Raw genomic sequence first — 17,791 nt, 5'->3', positions numbered from 1 at the left:
ACAACCTATAGCCAAGGCTATATTGTGCCTACAACCAAAGCCATAAATGCTCACAGCCAAAGCCACTAGTGCACATAGCCAAAGCCATGGATGCTTATAGCCAAAGTTACGAGTGTTCGCAGCCAAAGCCATGAGTACATGAAGTCGATGATCACAATTGTTTACAACTATTCACTAGAAACAACTTCTTTGCAGTTTTTGAGAAATACTAATAAAATAAAAAAGAACATCTACTAGTTGGTAGACATAATGGAAACTCTCTAGCAATTGAATTTAATTTCATACATGCACATATCTAATTTAATGTCATACACGAACATATCTAATCTAACATCATACATGAACAAACATATAATATAAAATGATAAACAATAATGTCATATACATTAACAAACACATAATATATTGTGATAACCAATAATATCGTATATGAACAAACATATCATATATTAACCAATAATGTCATACATCAATTAAATGTCATACATCAAATATAGAATGTCATATGTACATCAAATGTATGTCGAATATGTCTCTCTGATGCCTATATATATACATGAGGAAGGAAACAAGTCTCTCTCTCTCTCTCTCTCTCTCTCTCTCTCTCTCTCTCTCTCTCTCTATATATATATATATATATATATATATATATATATATATATATATATATATATATATGTATATGTATCAAATATCTCAACTACATCTTTTCCTTCCCACGAGGGGAAGGAAACAAGTCTCTCGACGTCCTCTGCCATCATGTGGAGGGAGACAGTGGAGATGATGAGGCCCTCCTAACACGCCCACTTGACCTCTTGTTGAGGCTCTTCTCCAGGTCCAACTGATACAAAGAAAGTAGATATGAATCAATGTTTATTATACATTGAAATCAAATATATGTACACACAAAATCAATTATTTTCTTACCGCCAACAAATAGTCACTCTATAAGTCCACCTCAAATGCTCGTGGAAGATCAGGCATGACAAGACCCTACAACAATTCAATAAATATAATCACTTATAAATAACATTAGAAATTTTGAGATTAACTATTATAAACAACAACTAAAATGAAGAAAATTCTTTCATACCTCTGTCAGTGGCTATGAGCTAGCCATAGCTACAGCCACTCCACTATCAACAGACTGTCGTAGATGAGGAGGTGTGTCTGACATCATGAGCTACATGCATATAATACACATTATATCTAACATGAAACATGGAATAAATATAATCAAATGAATTAAATTAACATGAAACAACTATACCTATGTGAAGCTCGTATGATGTCTCTGCTCTGTGTCTGTGGTAAAGGTTGAGGGTCCTGTGGAGAACTGATGCACATGCATAACTTTTTTTGTCAATCCTTAAAATGATTATGTAATAAATATATGTATTAATTAAAATTATTAAATTGATACATACCTCAGGACTCGTCGAAGGGACAAAAAATGGGCCTAGAGGATCGCTGCTAGGCCCAACAACACTTTAACCCTAAATTTTGAACAATGTCAATAAATGCTAATTAATTAATCATTCACTATACATATGAAATGTGATCAAATTATTAATTTACCTGTGTGTCAATGCCAAATGTCTCATTTAGGAACTGATCGATGATAAGCCCATCCTCCGCACCATCTCCGGCATGAGTGCCAAATGTGCATAGGGATCCGCATGAAGTGCACATGTGACCACGATGCATAGAAGGCTCCCCCTCAACTAATGGGCTCATGGAATGGATGAGGGTCTGTGTCAAAGCATTAATGGTCCCTAGAGTGCTAGCCTCTACATGTTCCTTTACAACTAAAGGAATAATCACATGCTCATGATGTGGATGGACCACAGGTGCCCTAACTACATTAGGGTCATGACGTGCTCCTGGCCTGTCAAATGATGACCCCCCACCTCTACCCTGGGAGTCTAACATATCAAAATAATTGGAGATCTCCCCAAGGACAAACTCACAATATAATTTCTTCAAAAAATACATGGGGACCTCATGATTGTTGCAAGGAGGGGCATCAAAAACCATCCACCATCTATCCCAAAAATTATTTCTAATAGCATCGTGTATGCACCAATGGATGGGGAATCATTTAGTACCCTCTCTAACAGTATTTTGCTCACTAGATTTTCTAAATAATGCACATATAATACCTTTTGGTATTTCTTTTTTTTAAACATCTTCATATGACAATTTATTTGCATAAAATCTTTTTTGTTCATCCCTCTTAGCCCACCAAATATCTAACTGACCACTAATTGAGGCTATCTAAGTGTTAATGGATTTGAGGGATGATGCCAATTGAGCCCTCATTGGATTGGTTTATCCGGATTCTTTCAACTGAGCAATGAGTCTTTCTAATTCAGTTTTGCCTCTCTCTATTTCATTTATTATATTTTTTTGTGTGCCTAGCGGAGGTCTTGCAATTGGATCGAGTTGTGGAATTTGTTGTTCTTCTTGAGGAGGGTTTTGATTTTGAAGTTCTTGAGGGTTTTGATTTTGAGGTTCTTGAGGGTTTTGTGGATTTTTTGGTTGATTATGGACATTTCCTAATAAAAAATCAATTGAAATCCAACTAAATAAACAAATCTAAATGAAATTTGTAAAAACCCTACAAAAGAATATCAAAAACCAATAAAACAATATGGAAAACATATTAAACAATGCAAAGTTAAGTTTATATCACTTACCTCATTGTCATGGGTGTGCTCGTTGTCTTGGATTTTGTCAGTGAGGAGGCATTTTGGCAAATGGTGGTGAAATTTCGCTGTCAAACCCGCATACACACTGTTGGAGAGCCAAAAAACAAGATGAAAATGATGGGCCATAGGTCTGTGGCCCATCATATAACTTTTTTGTCATCAGAATAGCGCGTACGCGCTATTGAAAATTAGAAAAAAAAAAAAAAAAAAAAACTTGACATCTTTTTGGCACCACAACTCGGTGCATATGCCCATCACATAACTTGTTTATGGATGAGATTCTCATATCCAGATCTTCTTCTACTACCCTTCTCTTCCTGTTAATTAACCTATTGTATGGGTCTTCTGGAATCTTATTATGAATACCATCAAATATTGTTTTCCTCAAAACCATATTCCTAATTAAGAAATTCTCTAATTGCCTCTTATCTATACTGTTGTACATACTATAAAATTTATTCAACTAAACAAAATTGTCATCATTTATAATCTACATGTTTAGATTCTCTACCTTTAGTGTCCATGCTTTCTTGCCTATGCTTGTCTTGGCTTCCTATGCAACTTTCCCAATAGGTTTATCTTCATCATCATCCTTCGAGCTTTTAGAACTACTCACTTGCATGGTTTTCCTCCTTTTGCTAGGTCCACTGTTGATCTACTTTACTCTTTTCTTTACTCGGGGTGGATGTTCTTTCTTAACTTTCATCAGTCTCCCTAACTTCCTCTACATAGTAGGTGCTTCCACCTCTAGCTACCTCATTGATTTCTCATAGGTTGCTCTTATAGGTTGCACTTACACAACTATTTCATATGGTGCAATGGGATCTTGTGCACAAGGTTGTGCCACTATTACACCTTCTAAAGGTCTTGCCACTACAATAGTTATTGCTACCAACACTTTTTTCTACCCAGTAGTCTTGATCTCCAACATAATTCCCTTTATCTCATTGAATTCATATCTGGTCATGCTAGATGCCTTGAGTATGGAATCTATCTCTTTCACTACTTTCTTTTTACTCTCCTTAGTGTGGAGCTTAGACTCTATAATCATTGACCTTTCATCATATGTCCCCCATCTAGGATATTATGTATCCTACACAAACTTTAGTATGATTTGTGCATGCCTTGTTGGCACTAAATATTGCATGGTCAATTTTGAGTACCATTGAGAAAATTAGGCCTATAAATGCTTTTAACTACCTATGTACCTCGCTATTGATTTAATGCATAAATGGTGTTTAATTTTTCTAACACCATTCATTTAGCCTATTCAAGTGTTCCATGAAGTTAAATTGACATCTCGAGTCATTTGGCAAAGTCTTGTTTTGAAGCAAATGTCAAATCTGCATTTTCACCAAGTATCAAACAGTGTCGGGAGGCTGTGTTTGCCAGTGAATATCTCGCACCCAAAAATGTTTCATGACTTGCCACTTTGGGAGTGTCTAGTGTCCATATCCAAGAACCTATGTTTCAGATTTCGAGTCATTTTGAGTCTGTTTGACTAGGTTTTCAATCCCTCAAAGTTGGTCATTAAATTTTTTCATGCTAATGCACTTTGCACACATTTCTGGGAAGCCCTTTTTGACGTGCTATAACTTTGACCCAGTTGAGTAAAATGCTAAATTTCCTTTTGATTTGCATGGTAGATGTCAGAGACTTCCTATGTTTTAATTTTTAAGTCTTGACGAATCCGTTTGATAAGTTTTCAAACGCGATTCCAAACACAATTTATGACTTTTTACTGGTGTTAGCATTTGCAAATTGATCAATACCCCTATTCAAGATGAAATATCTTTGTATCTGTGATTGGTCAAGCCAAATGGATTGTACCCTTGTGTTGTCCACTAAAAATTCTACAAGTGTGCCAGTTTTCAAGTTTTGACAACTCCGTCTTCACACTTTACCAGGGTCATTCCATTCAAAAAAAATGATATTTTACTGGTGTCTACTATCCTGCAAATCCAGGTAGCCTACTTCAGATGCTTGCCGAATTTGCCCTGTGATTCGTCATGAGCCAAAACTATAGAATCATACTTTCCTCATGACAATCTACCAGTACCCTAATTTTTAGAACCTTAAGTGCCCATTTGCTCAGTTTTCTAGGCCTTTTCCAAATGCAATTTCTAGCTTTTTGACATGTTTATTTGTAGGTGAATTTAAGTTGGCAACTTTAGGGGTCGATATCTTTTGACCCTAATATCGTCGTGTGACGAGATCTAACAGGGTTCTTGAACGTGTCAGAGAGATCATATATCTTGAGTTTCAGAGTTATGTTAGATGTTTGAATTAGTTTTTAAGACCAGCCTACAGGCCCTGTCATCAAAAAGTCACAATTTTCAAAGAGCAGAATAAATATGCTTTCAACAATCAATTTGTGATCAAATTTGATTCTGGTCAATTTGAGAGGGTCCGTGGATTAGTCTACAGATCAGTTGTCCGTAAAAAAAATTTTTTTAGTCGGACCCACTTTGGGGCCCCACTAATTACATCAGACTAATGGAATTGTGTAGGGATTGAAGAAGCTCAAGTTGCAAATTGATTATTTATAATGCTTATTATATCATTGCACTGATTAAATTGCTAGTGTTAAATAAACAATGTTTCTCCTCAAATGTGCATAGATATATGATTGCTAGGGGAAGGGACAAATTTTTTATATGTGGCAATCAAATGAACTTGAGTGTCTTTAGGGTTTTGACATATGTGTTGATGGAGGTATGGGAAGATCTATGTTTTAGTACAAAGAAACATCAAAAATAGCGGCCCCACATTTTAGTCAAAGGCACTTCACGCCAAAACAGGGAGCCACCAGATCTGAGGGTCAGTGCGTATATTAAGGAGACATTAGTATTATAAAACAGAAAAGACTTACCCTGCGCTAAAAAAGACAAAGGCTTGGGGAATTTAAAATGAAGATTTGCTATTAAAGAATCCAAGCCATAGACCAAGAAGCCGTGAGCTGAAATGAAAGGAAGGAAGCGAATTAAGATAGAAGCCGCAGGTTCAAATCTGAAGACGTTAGAGGAGGATACCCCACATGAAGGTAAAGACAACTCACTATGAAATCCATGCAATATGATAGAAAAGAGTTGTCCAACAAAGCAATAATCCGTAGTCGAGAAAGCAGAGAGGAGGTGGCAGAAGACATAAAGGACACCTTGCGCATGAAAAGAGACCATGGGCAGATTATAAAAAAAAAAACTCACGTTAGGCACAAGAAGCCACCCAACAACAAAAACCAGTGCAAAAGAAAATAAGGACAGACTAGTGAGCAGTAGCAGGGGTCAGCTTTAGAAGAAACTGATTCCAAAACATGACAAATGAATCGATTGCAAATAAATCCCACGCCTAAAGTCAGAGCATCCCGTTGTTTGAAGAAGGATAATAGAGCAACATTCAAAAGAAACCTGCAGAGTATTATAAAAGGGGGCAAACCATGCATAGAGCTGCCATGAAAGAAGGTCGCGATCCCTGCCAATTGTTTTACAGGCATGGTCAAAGGTGAAACTTTTAATCCCATATGCCTTGTGTGGAAGCATTTTTTGTATTTTAAATACTATTGCACACAATCTTGGTGGTGTCTTAAGACAAAGAGCTTTTGGAAGCTCATGCTTGCATAAGGGCCCACTGATGATGTCAGTCGGGCAAGACAGAAGCAGAATTTTGACCGAACATGCAGTGATGATGACATGGCGCTCATATGCAAATGCATCCGATTGATGACATGTGGCTTGATCGTCTGGTTGGCGCATTCTCGCAAAATGGAGTTGAGAAGAATTTTAAAAATGCAGGAAAGTGAAATCATGCCACATGGTATAGGTTGTAGTTGGCGATGACATGCGTCACAAGAGAAGATGTAGTGGGATTCACCAGATGTTGACACGTGGCTTGATCCGACCATCAGTGCATTCCCGCCAAACAAAGATGCTGGTGAGTTAAGAAATGCGAGTAAACAGGGACGCACCATGTGGCACAAGCCCGCCAAATGATGATGTGACATTGCGTCCAAATAGGAAGCCAATCAGGGGCTGCCACATGGTAGTCGGGTGGTGCCCAGCGGGCCCAGAGAGGCATAAAAGAATTTTTTTTTAATGTTTGAAAATGCAAAATGTTTTTCAAATATGCTACCTACATGCTTTTTAAATTCAAAGGGATCCATTCTAATGTTCAAACATTAGATATTTTAAATTTTTGAAATTTAAAATCCAAATGTGCAGACCAAGGTTTTCTAGCAGAAGAGTCTTTTTCAAACCAACTTTTGAGGGGTTTTCGGTAAGAAAAATAGGCAATGTTATATACCACCAGAACTAAGAAAAGACGAGCTAGCCATTTTTGGAGTCAATTTTTGCATAGGTAGCAATATGTTTGATCTATACCAGGTTTTCTCCCAGGTTCCCAAATTGTAACCATTTTCAGTTATGAAAGTTCAGAACTAATTTTTAACAAAGTAATGACTTGAATGGGGTAAAGAGACAGTGAAAATATAGTTGGGGTCACATTCACTTAGTAAAAAATGAAGTTTTCACTGGCATTTCATGGGGCAATCAGCTTTTTAGTGACTCAACAAAGGATTTCATCATTAAGTAGAGATATTTTGCAAATCAATTGCAGATAATGATGAAACAAAATCAGATTAGATGGGATGAAAGAAGAAAGAAGTTATTCAGTTACAGAGGATTGCATTTCAAATGGACACTTGTCACTTGAAGATCAAATCCGAGATTCTTTCCTTTGCTATATCTTTCTATCTTTCATTCTTTCTAGGGGTTCTAGTTTTTGTGACTAAGAAACTAGTAGGTTCCAGTTTTTGTGACTGAGAAACTAGTAGGTTCTAGTTTTTTGTGACTGAGAGACCATTCATGGTTCCAGTCTTTTGGAGAAAATCTGCACATTACTGTGATACCAAGGTTTTGGATCTAGTTCTGGTTGCATTCCCATGACTATGACACCATTTTCTTTTAGCAAATTCTTCTTGTATGAATAGTGATTAAGAAGTATAGTACATATAGTTCAGATCTATTAGGTATTTTCATGTTTTTGTTTCATGTATCTGAATGTATATTTTCAAAGAAAATGAATACATATGAGTAGCATTTCATTAGTTTCATTCTGGTTCTCGTCTCTTGTCTCAGTAATCTGTAGTTTTATGAGGTCTTGGAACAAAGAGTTGAGATCAATTTGCTTCCCCTTCAGGTTGTATGTCTGATATATTTTGCTGTTGGAACAAAGTGCCAAGTAAATGCTTAATGTGTTTGACAAGGTTACTAGTTATGTTGAGAAGGATATTTTGTGAGAATGAGATCTGAATGAACACAGATGTTTGAATCACAAGGTGATTAGATAGATCTGATGTCTGGGTATACAGAATATGTCCTGATGTCACAGATGTATGTTTTGAATTCATGGATTTGCCCAATGGATCAGGCACTAATCAGTTTTAAGATCACTTGTTATATTGTTGCATGTTTGAGGATTTGTTGAAACTCAACATCATTAATCAAACATTCTTTCCATTTTATGTTGAAGAGCTACAATAGAATGCCCTCACTTAGCTTATGAATGTCATAGATCTACATTTAGCTACTGTAGATTGTTGTTATTTCATGAGTTAATAGGAGAAATAAGGGTTTTATCTACTTCATATTAGATTCAGTGTATGCTTTGATAACTGGTACCATATAAAGAATCTATAGGTCTACCTGCCTAAGTTTTGCAGAGCCTGAAGAAGAAGAAGGGTCATGCCTTATAGTTGGCCTAGTGTCTGAATGGGCATGTTGATAATGGGAGTTAGCTGCCTGTAGATGTGTTTTGTTCTCATCAAGGTAATTGAAGACTGGGTAACGTTTTTAAACACCAACATGCCTTTCAATAATTTTTGCACTCATCTCATAGTCCATAGGCTCAATGTGTTTACACTCTAGGTATCACTACTTCCATGCATGTGTTATTAGTTTGCACCATGAAGTAAAAATCATCCTTATACTTCTCTACAATAGAGGGAGGTATCCTATACCTCAATTTCATCTCAGACTGAAAATGATTCATCATTTCATCAATATCAATGTCTTTGACATTCACAAGTTTAGATTTGTAGCTTTGAGTTACAATCTTCATTGGGCACTCACTGCTATCCCAACTACTTACTATAGGAAACTTCTTAGTAACATAAAAGAATAAATGAGTCAATAGGGGCTCAAATCTAAATACTACACTCCTAGTTTTCTTTATCTTTGTAATATTTTCCAAAAGCTATAATTTGGTAATGTTGCATAAATTAACTTTTCTCCTTTCAATGACCATCACATATGTTGTATGAATGAATCTAGCTAGTACAAAGTTTACCCTTCATCCATGGCTCAACTTGTACCCTAAGATTTTATTCAACAACTTGACTTCTTTATCTTGAATAGGATCAACCCTCATAGTTCTTCTATCAAACTTGGTTTTCAGGTTTGTCTCCACTAATTTCCTAACACTTTTTTCATTAATAGGATTACAACCATCATTTCTGAATCCTATGACCTTGTGGATTAGGTCATTGTTGATGACAATCTACACATCACCTAACTAGAACATATCATCATGAACTCTCCTTAGTATAATTTGGGTCCACTTGTGGTTGTCAAATTTAGTGTAGAACATATACTTCACCAAATTCAAATCTTCAAGGTGCACATACTCAAACTTTAGAGATAAGTCATTATTATGCATGACTCCTAAGTACTTTTGAATATTCTCATCACCTATAATCTTTATTTTGCAATGTATATAATTCCTTATATCCTCTACATGTAACACATTTTCGAGAACTTACAAAAATGTGCCTATAGTATCATTCAGTAAATAAACAAATGGGTGTTTCTTGAACTCATACCTTGGTCTATCACTAACATCATGCACTCTTTGACTATCCATTCTTCAATAACTATAAACACTTCAAGAAATTGGATTCAATATTCGTTAAAATACCTCAAATTCATGATTTTAGGGCTTCATCAACTTTCAACTTCACAAACTTGCTTCACACTTCAATTGATGTCAAATCACTCTTCAATTTTCTTAAGACACTTCACATGAACAAATGATACATCAAATCTTGTTTGCGATCCTTAAATCATTTCAAATTGTACTATGCAATAAATGTGAATCTACCACAAACTTAGAATACTATCTCTATTTAAACACCAATGACCTTGCTCTTACAATTCTCGCTTATTGCAATCACATCAAGACTTGTGCACTGAACCATAGATTTCTCTCTATGTCTTCTACCTTATATTAACTGCACAATCTCTAACTCACTCTCTAACATTAGTTCTAACTAGTGATGCTCTATTGCTTACTGCAATAGCTTCATTTAGACAAGTTGAGTCACAAACAATCTGTGATTTCCACTTTCCATTAGGTGCATCAAAGAATTTATGTTCCAATACTATATGTGAACTCTTTGGATTAAAAGATTTCAAAAATGCTTCTTTGAATTACTTAACATGTTCCTTGATTGCTTCTTTATGACTATTGTTGCCTCCATTTTCATTCCTTCTATCATTGATGTTGTTTCTTCTATGATTAGGGTTCTTGTTAAAGTTCCCTCTATCCATTCTATAGAATCTTGTTGTGTGTCCAAAGTTATTGCATAATTGACATATAGGTACATTCCTTCTTTGATTGTTCCCATTCTAACTCTCAGGTGCTCTACAATTCCTTGCAATATGTCTAGGATTGTTACATTTGTAACAAACAAATTACTTCCTCTCACCATTAGGTTTTTCTCCATCATTAGATTTCCTCTGTGATCTATTTCTTCCATTACCTATAGGGTTAGTGTTTCTAAAAATTCTACTATTCTTATTATCATAAAAAAACTTAGGTTTCTTACATTCTACTGCCTTATGTCCATAACCATGACAATTTTAACAATAGAAATTAGTAATGGGTTTAAAAGAATTACCTGTACAATCTCTCTTCATATGTCCAACTTTATTACATGTGAAAAATCTACCTTTGAATTCATATCTTACCTATTTGGATGAATCATCTTGCTTAGGTTCTTCAACTTGCTATGTTGTTCTAAGTTCATCAAATTTCTTTGTCAATTCAGTTTTCTCAACTTCATTAGACCACTTGAACTTTTCTTTAGGAATCTATGCTATAGAATCTGGTTCTATCCTAGTCTCATATTTCTTTGCTGACTTCTCTCCAAGAAGATATCCAAGGCCTGTCTTGTCATAAGAAGGTCTTTGATGAAATATATGTTCATCAATTTTCTTAGAACTTGTGTAAAGTTTCTCTAACTATTATTTTTCTTGTGTCAACTCTCCTTTCACAATGATGTTGTATTTTTCCAACTCTACATGCTCTATCTTAATAGAAGCTAATTCACATGTCATTTGACTTAATTGGAATCTAAGGTCTGCATTCTCAAATTTTAGATCAGGTTCATTCTTATTGCCACCAGTCTTAAGACTCAACTTAAGTTCAACAATTTTCAGCTCATGTTTCAAGATCTCATTTTCTTTCTTGAGATTTTTTGTATCATCATTAATACTAGTTTGTACAAATGATTCCTTGCTAGATTTTAGATAATCAATATCATTTTTCAATTTGCTAATGTAAACTTTTGCATCTTTGTATCTATCTTTCAAGTTGTCTCTCTCTTTAGTAAGAAGGTCAAACTATTCAAGAGCTTTTTCAAGATTCTTCTTCAACTATTCCATATTCATTGGTATCTTACTTAAGCTATTAAGCCTCTTCAAAGTAATTGTGCTCTGATACCAATTGTTAGAAATAGATAATACTAAGCGGAGGAGGGGGGGTGTGAATCAATTATCTACAAACTTTTACCTACAACTGAATATTGTTAATTACTTTATAGCTTGCATATGAAAGTAAACCAACAATGTTGAACAATAAATATAAACATACACGTAGAGAAATCATAACACCATTATTTTTTAACTAGGGAAACCCTGACCAAGGGAAAACCCCGGCGGGGATGATATCCACTAGATGATTCACTAAACAATAGGATCCGATTAAGGATATTGACCCTGTTAGGAGTCTATGAAGTACATATAGTGTCTCAAGTCCTTGTTAGAGGAGTAGGCCTTGTTAGAAGCCTCAATCCTATTAGGAGTTGGTAGATCAATTTCAATGTATGCAAGAAGAGCCCACTGTCCTAACATGCAATTATACAATTCAATTCTTTCATAGAATAGTTATACATACAATACTTGCTTACTATTGTAACTCACACCTTCTCTGATCTTTACATCATATTTTACATCATATAAGCCTTTCAAATGGTTCTCACAATAGCTTGCATGTCACATCTAATCATGCAACTTCCACAGTATTTGTGTATCACATCTATTCACTATACAACACATTTACACACTTGCTCATTAGCACACTATTTTCTCAATACAAAGATCTTTACTTATACCTTGTACATTCACAAATTGTTGTTCAGTTAGCTTCCATGTCTTGACATGCTTGAGATAATATAAAATAATATCCACATAGTCAACTTAATATGGCTTAAGAATTATTTTGAAATCAAAACAATTCCTAAAGTTATACAACTATGTTTTCTGCAATGCTTTGTTCTGCACTATTAAATACCCACTCAGTTAAACTTATAGTAACCTGCATCATACTATCCGTACATACATATGCACTGGTACATTTCATCATGACAATGTTAAAAACCTTCCTTAGTTGTGCATAAGCTTAACTCTCTATGCATCATCTGTACTTGATAAGATTTGTACACTATACTCTTACAAACTGTCTAATACTTAGACAATTTTCTATCTTTGAATACATAAATGAAATGCTGAGAATATGTTTCCATAAATGGAAACCAATAATACATCCAACTAAATATATTTCCAACATTACCAAGTCCGCTTAGTGTTGCAACTCGAGTCCAAGGACTTAGGTAATACTGAAGATACTTGAGCAACACTATCACCTTGGCTAACTCTGGCACTTGGTTGATACTAGATGCTTAGTTCATACTGATCACTTGGTAGACACTTCTAACTCAATTCATACTGCTCTTCCAACTTGATCATTATCTTAGAATAAGAATACTATGCTGACTAGATTCTCACTGGAGCTCGGTAGAACTGTCAACTTGGTTGACATTGCATCTTCATGCTACATTGATAGCTTGGTTCCTTTATGATCTCAATTAACATTGTAGGCTAGTAACTCGATTACTATTTTCTTTTCATTATGACTAAGTATTTTGACACTAATTGACAATATATATTATTATGAGATTAACAATCACTTGATAACCACTAACTTGGTATCCATTATGATCATCATCCACACATTCTTATTCATGTAATTGGTCACAATATGTTGGCATGGTAACTATGTTCACAAACCAATATCTTTAGTACTCATTGACTATCCTTTTTGCATTAATGACAACATTTGAATGCATATAATAGTAACAAAGTTTCCAACCACATCAAATTTCATAGCTCCAAAAGTATGTTGTAAATTCTATTGTCAAAATTGTTTCACCTTAAGTCAAGGCATTATTAATATTTGTCTTTGTTCTTTATTTCTAAATTCATAGCTCTTGACTAGAAGTTTTCAAAAAAAAAATTAAAAATTATAGATTTGTTTGACAAATGTTTTGAATTCCAAACCAAAATAAATAAATAAACCAACCAAAATATAAAGATCCAATAAAAAAAGAAATATTTTTCACCTAATTGGAAAAAACCCAATCATAATAAATGATAAATAATATTTCACAATAAGTAACTCCCAAAGCAATGAGTTGTCAATGTGCTCACTCAAAAAAAATAGTTTCTACCCAAAATAGGGGGAACTAATAAGCTACACATCTCCATATAACAATGAACTATCTTTGATGCAATAAATTTTAATAAAAATCTTCTATTTCATTCTATATTTTGTATCACCAATATTCTCATCACTTGATCACCTCTTTAACAAACTTGTTAGTGAGAAGAATCACCTTCCATCTTCTCTCTTTTGGTGGACGCTTTCTATTGTACTACATTCTTTTAGAGCCTTGTGCCCTCCTCACTACAAATCACCCTCCTCACAGCATAGTTACTAGAAACAAGAAATGAGAAACATGATGACAATGACAATGTGATGAGAAACACAAATTTTAAAGGTTGCATAAAAGAAATGGTACACACACACACAACGTGATGAGAGTGTAAGTTTGATATACAATATTTTATTTCAAATATTGAACTCATACTTATACAAATATTTATGTTTTAATTTCATATATAAAACATTTATAAGTAACTAATTGTTTAATTAATTTTTTAACTACAACTTCAAAATAAGAATATTTTATTTAATATTAAACTCCAAGAAAAATAAATAAAACTTTAGTATTTAACTGAATGCATAATAATGTAAAACTCCAGTTGGGTCGATGAGTTTGTAGTTCGAGATGTTCACCTTCCATTAGCTTTTAAATAAACTTTAGTAAAACTGCTTGTAAACTTATTTCAATTTTGAAATTAAAAAGAAAAACCGCATCAAAAAAATTTCAAATAGTGGAATTTTGATTGACCAGAAATGGAGGTTTCATGATGGAAAACCCATTTCGTCCATTGAAATGCAAAACAAGACTTCTCCGTCATGCTTCTGGCAATTATGCCTCACACATCTCTCGATCTTGTACCTCTCAAACATCACCTCGTCATCACCACCCTGCATCTACCCGAATTTAATCCCTATTTTCCACTCATCCACCATAAATTCATGATTTGTAGGCTTATCAAAGTAGAGGTCATTACACAATAGTGATACGCATGAACTTGTCACTTCCAATGTCAAATTCTACCTATGTTTAGTCATAAACGCTCTCACAAATGAGTGACTTGATACTTTAAGAAAAGGACTCCACTTCACTATCAATCCCCAATCTCTAATTTTTATCTACAAATCCCTCCAAAAAACTGTGTCTTGGACATTTTTTTTTGTCCAGAAAGGTCGAGGGATGTAGTAGACCAACTCTATAGATTGGAATATTTTCTTCGCTCATGTAATTGACCTCCTTATAATCGAGCTCACCAAATGTGTTCAGAGTCACCCACAATGTGCATTAAAAATCTCCATGAAGCACATATTGTTTTCCAACAAACCTATGATGAGAAGTGGTGGAAATAAATGTTGATGGTAGATTGAGAGTTTTTCATCTTGCTCAAACTAAAATGAAAACAATGTCCTTTTATTCCTTCTCACAGTTATTTCACTTCTCCACTGCCAAAAAAAGAACCCACAACTTCAAATATACTTCATCTATAAATATGAAGATATTGAATAAAAAATTAATTGCTCTTTTTTCTAATAAAATAAGTTTAAGAAGCTTGTCAAATTTGAAATGATGATAAATTGCATCAAAAGTTGCAGGTTGCGTGTAGAAGACATCTCTTGGGATGTTTTAACTTATATGAAACTTGGGCAACCCAAACAATAAATAGATAATAAGAAGGACAAGCCATCGAAGGTCTTATATCATGAAGGCATATAAGAAGATGTGATTTTCTTCATTATTATTGCATATTTTAATTATTTATAGTCGGTATGATTGTTAATAGCCCTATTTAAAAATAGTATGCAAATTTGATTAAGATCATTAGATTAAATTTGATTTATTTACGGATGCATACTAAAATATCGTCTTTATTAGAGTAGTGATTCCTAAAAATCCACCCCTATAAGATTCCAAATATATGACCAATCAAATTGGAGCAAAATGATTAAATTAATTTTAGAAATTAAAAAATTGCAGTTATACATTATAAAAGTCAAATATGAAAATTCAAAATAAAATATATAAGATTAATCACTATTTATGTAGAAGTGATTGCAATAGTATATGCCTCCAGCAAATACAATAATAACATGATGTATAAGAAATAGTGATAAAAAAGTCTACATAATTTTGATTTTCCAAATTTGGATTTTTCCCAATAAATGTTTGAACCAAACAAGAACTATAGGTCAAACTTGGTTCTCTCCACATTTATTTCTATGGATCATTCATTTAGTGCTCAATATATCAGTTGCAGCCAGTTCTGTTCATCTGTTCATTAATGTATGACCGAACAGTTTGTGGCCCATTCTCATTCTCATCACTTGATCGTCACCTCCTTCACAAACCTGTCAACGTTGCAGCGAGAAGAACCGCCGTCCATCTTAGCTCCTTTCGCCGACTCTTTCAACTGGACTGCATTCTTTCTCAGCTCTGCTCCCTCCTCACTGCAAATCATCCTCCTCACACATCTCTCAATTTCATCTCTCTCAAACCTCACCTCACCATCGTCATCATGCACCCTTCTCCCCAATTTGATCCCCATCTTCCATTCCTCCACCACATATTTGCAATTTGTGGGCTGATCGAAGCGAAGATCGCAGCACAGCAGCGGAACGCCCGAACTCACCGCCTCCAACGTCGAATTCCACCCGCAGTGAGTCATAAACGCTCCCACAGACGGGTGACTCAACACTCTGAGCTGAGGACTCCACTTCACTATCAATCCCCGATCTCCAATCTCGTCCCTAAATCCCTCCCCAAATGCTTCCCACGCCGTAGTCTGCCCCGCAGCGGGACGGATCGCCCACAGGAAATTCTGCGCACTCCCCTGCAACCCACGCCCTATTTCCTCTATCTGCTGTGTGCTAATCTCAGCTACGCTGCCGAAGGAAACGTAGACGACGGAGTTGGGAGGCTTCGAGTCGAGCCATCCCATACACTCCTCCGTCTCTTCCTCCCACGGGCTGCCTCCGAACTCCGCGTCTTCCATATTTCTTTTATCCAGAAAGGCCGAGGGAAGCAGAGGGCCGACTGTACAGACTCGAACATTGGCTTCCCTCAGGTAATCGATTGCTTTACTTTCGAGCACATCAAACGTGTTCAGAATCACCCACGACGCGCCGTCGAAGCTCTCCACGAAGCGCAGATTGCTGTCCACCATACCCACCCCGAGAAGCGGAGGAAAAAACGTCGACGGCAAATCGGGCGTTCTCATCTCGCCCAAGCCCCTAATGACAACAACCTCCTTCGAATCCTGCTCGCGGTTATCCCACTTCTCCACTGCCAACACAAAACCCACAACTTCTGCTATAAATTATGCGAAGAAAAAAACTAACCTTGATCTTTGCAAATAAAGAGGGTTTTATTAATTAAGAAACACACCGTATTTGAAGTGATGATAGATTGCGCCGACAGTTGCAGACTGCGTGTAGAAAACGGCTCTTGGGATGTTTAGTTTGGTGGAAGCTTGGGCAACCCAGGGCATAAACGGATCATAAACGATACAAGTCACGGGAGGCCCCGTTGCGTTGAGGCGGTGAATGAGATCTTCGAGGTCGGATCCCTGAATGTGCTGCAAGTGCCTGAAAATGTAGATAACATCTGTAACCATGTTCATTCCGGGCGGAAGATGGTCGGGAATGGACTCGAACCGGAGACGTATTCCCCGGCTTTGCAGCGTCTGGTCCGCCTTTAACATTCTCTGGTGGTCCAAGGCAAAATTGACGAAAGTGACTCGCACGCCTTGGGAGGCCAAGTCCTTTGAGAATTGCAGCATGGGGTTTGTGTGGCCTGCCTGTGGAAACGGCAAAACTACGATGTGTGCACTTCCACTTCTATCCGCCATTGTTGCCCTTGTATTTCTTCTGCTCTACTGCTATTTTTTAATTCTTCTCTGCAGTACGTTGCTAATATATATCCGGATTCTTACACAGCGTTCTCAACTCAGTTATTGCGGGACAGTGTAAACGGCAGGAACGTAGCCCGCCCTCCCTCAATAATTTGTTATTTGTTTTGATTTTGCTTGCCAACACTTTCTAAATCCCGATAGACTTTTGACCCAGTTATGATAAAATCCCTGCCCTACAACATTGAATTTCCTAATAATTATTCCTGCGGTCCTTTTGACTCGACTGATTATCTAATGGTTGAAAAGATCACGTTAGCATTGTGAGGCTCAGGTTTATTTGGTAAGTTTCTTTTTTAAAATATAGGTTTCAACTTCAAGGTTACATTATTGTCAAATATA

At 35.8% G+C, this 17,791-nt stretch overlaps 1 protein-coding gene across 1 annotated transcript; it reads right to left on the bottom strand.

The window, feature by feature from the left end:
* Positions 1–15,620: 15,620 nt before the first annotated feature.
* Positions 15,621–17,703, bottom strand: LOC149576046 (UDP-glycosyltransferase 74D1-like). The gene is made up of 2 exons (XM_089816167.1): positions 16,927–17,703; positions 15,621–16,824 (listed from the first exon to the last, which is right to left on the bottom strand). Exons 1-2 carry the CDS (start codon positions 17,387–17,389, stop codon positions 15,863–15,865), a joined length of 1,425 nt encoding a protein of 474 aa, XP_089672293.1. The 5' UTR covers positions 17,390–17,703; the 3' UTR covers positions 15,621–15,862.
* Positions 17,704–17,791: the final 88 nt, after the last annotated feature.

The sequence above is a fragment of the Cupressus sempervirens genome, chromosome 1 (assembly GCF_028749045.1).
Source record: "Cupressus sempervirens isolate cs-2001-9-10 chromosome 1, ASM2874904v1, whole genome shotgun sequence".
In the NCBI taxonomy this organism is placed as follows: Eukaryota; Viridiplantae; Streptophyta; class Pinopsida; order Cupressales; family Cupressaceae; genus Cupressus; species Cupressus sempervirens.
The sequence above is the reverse complement of the archived record's forward strand: the minus strand, read 5'-3'. Positions and strand labels throughout refer to the sequence as shown.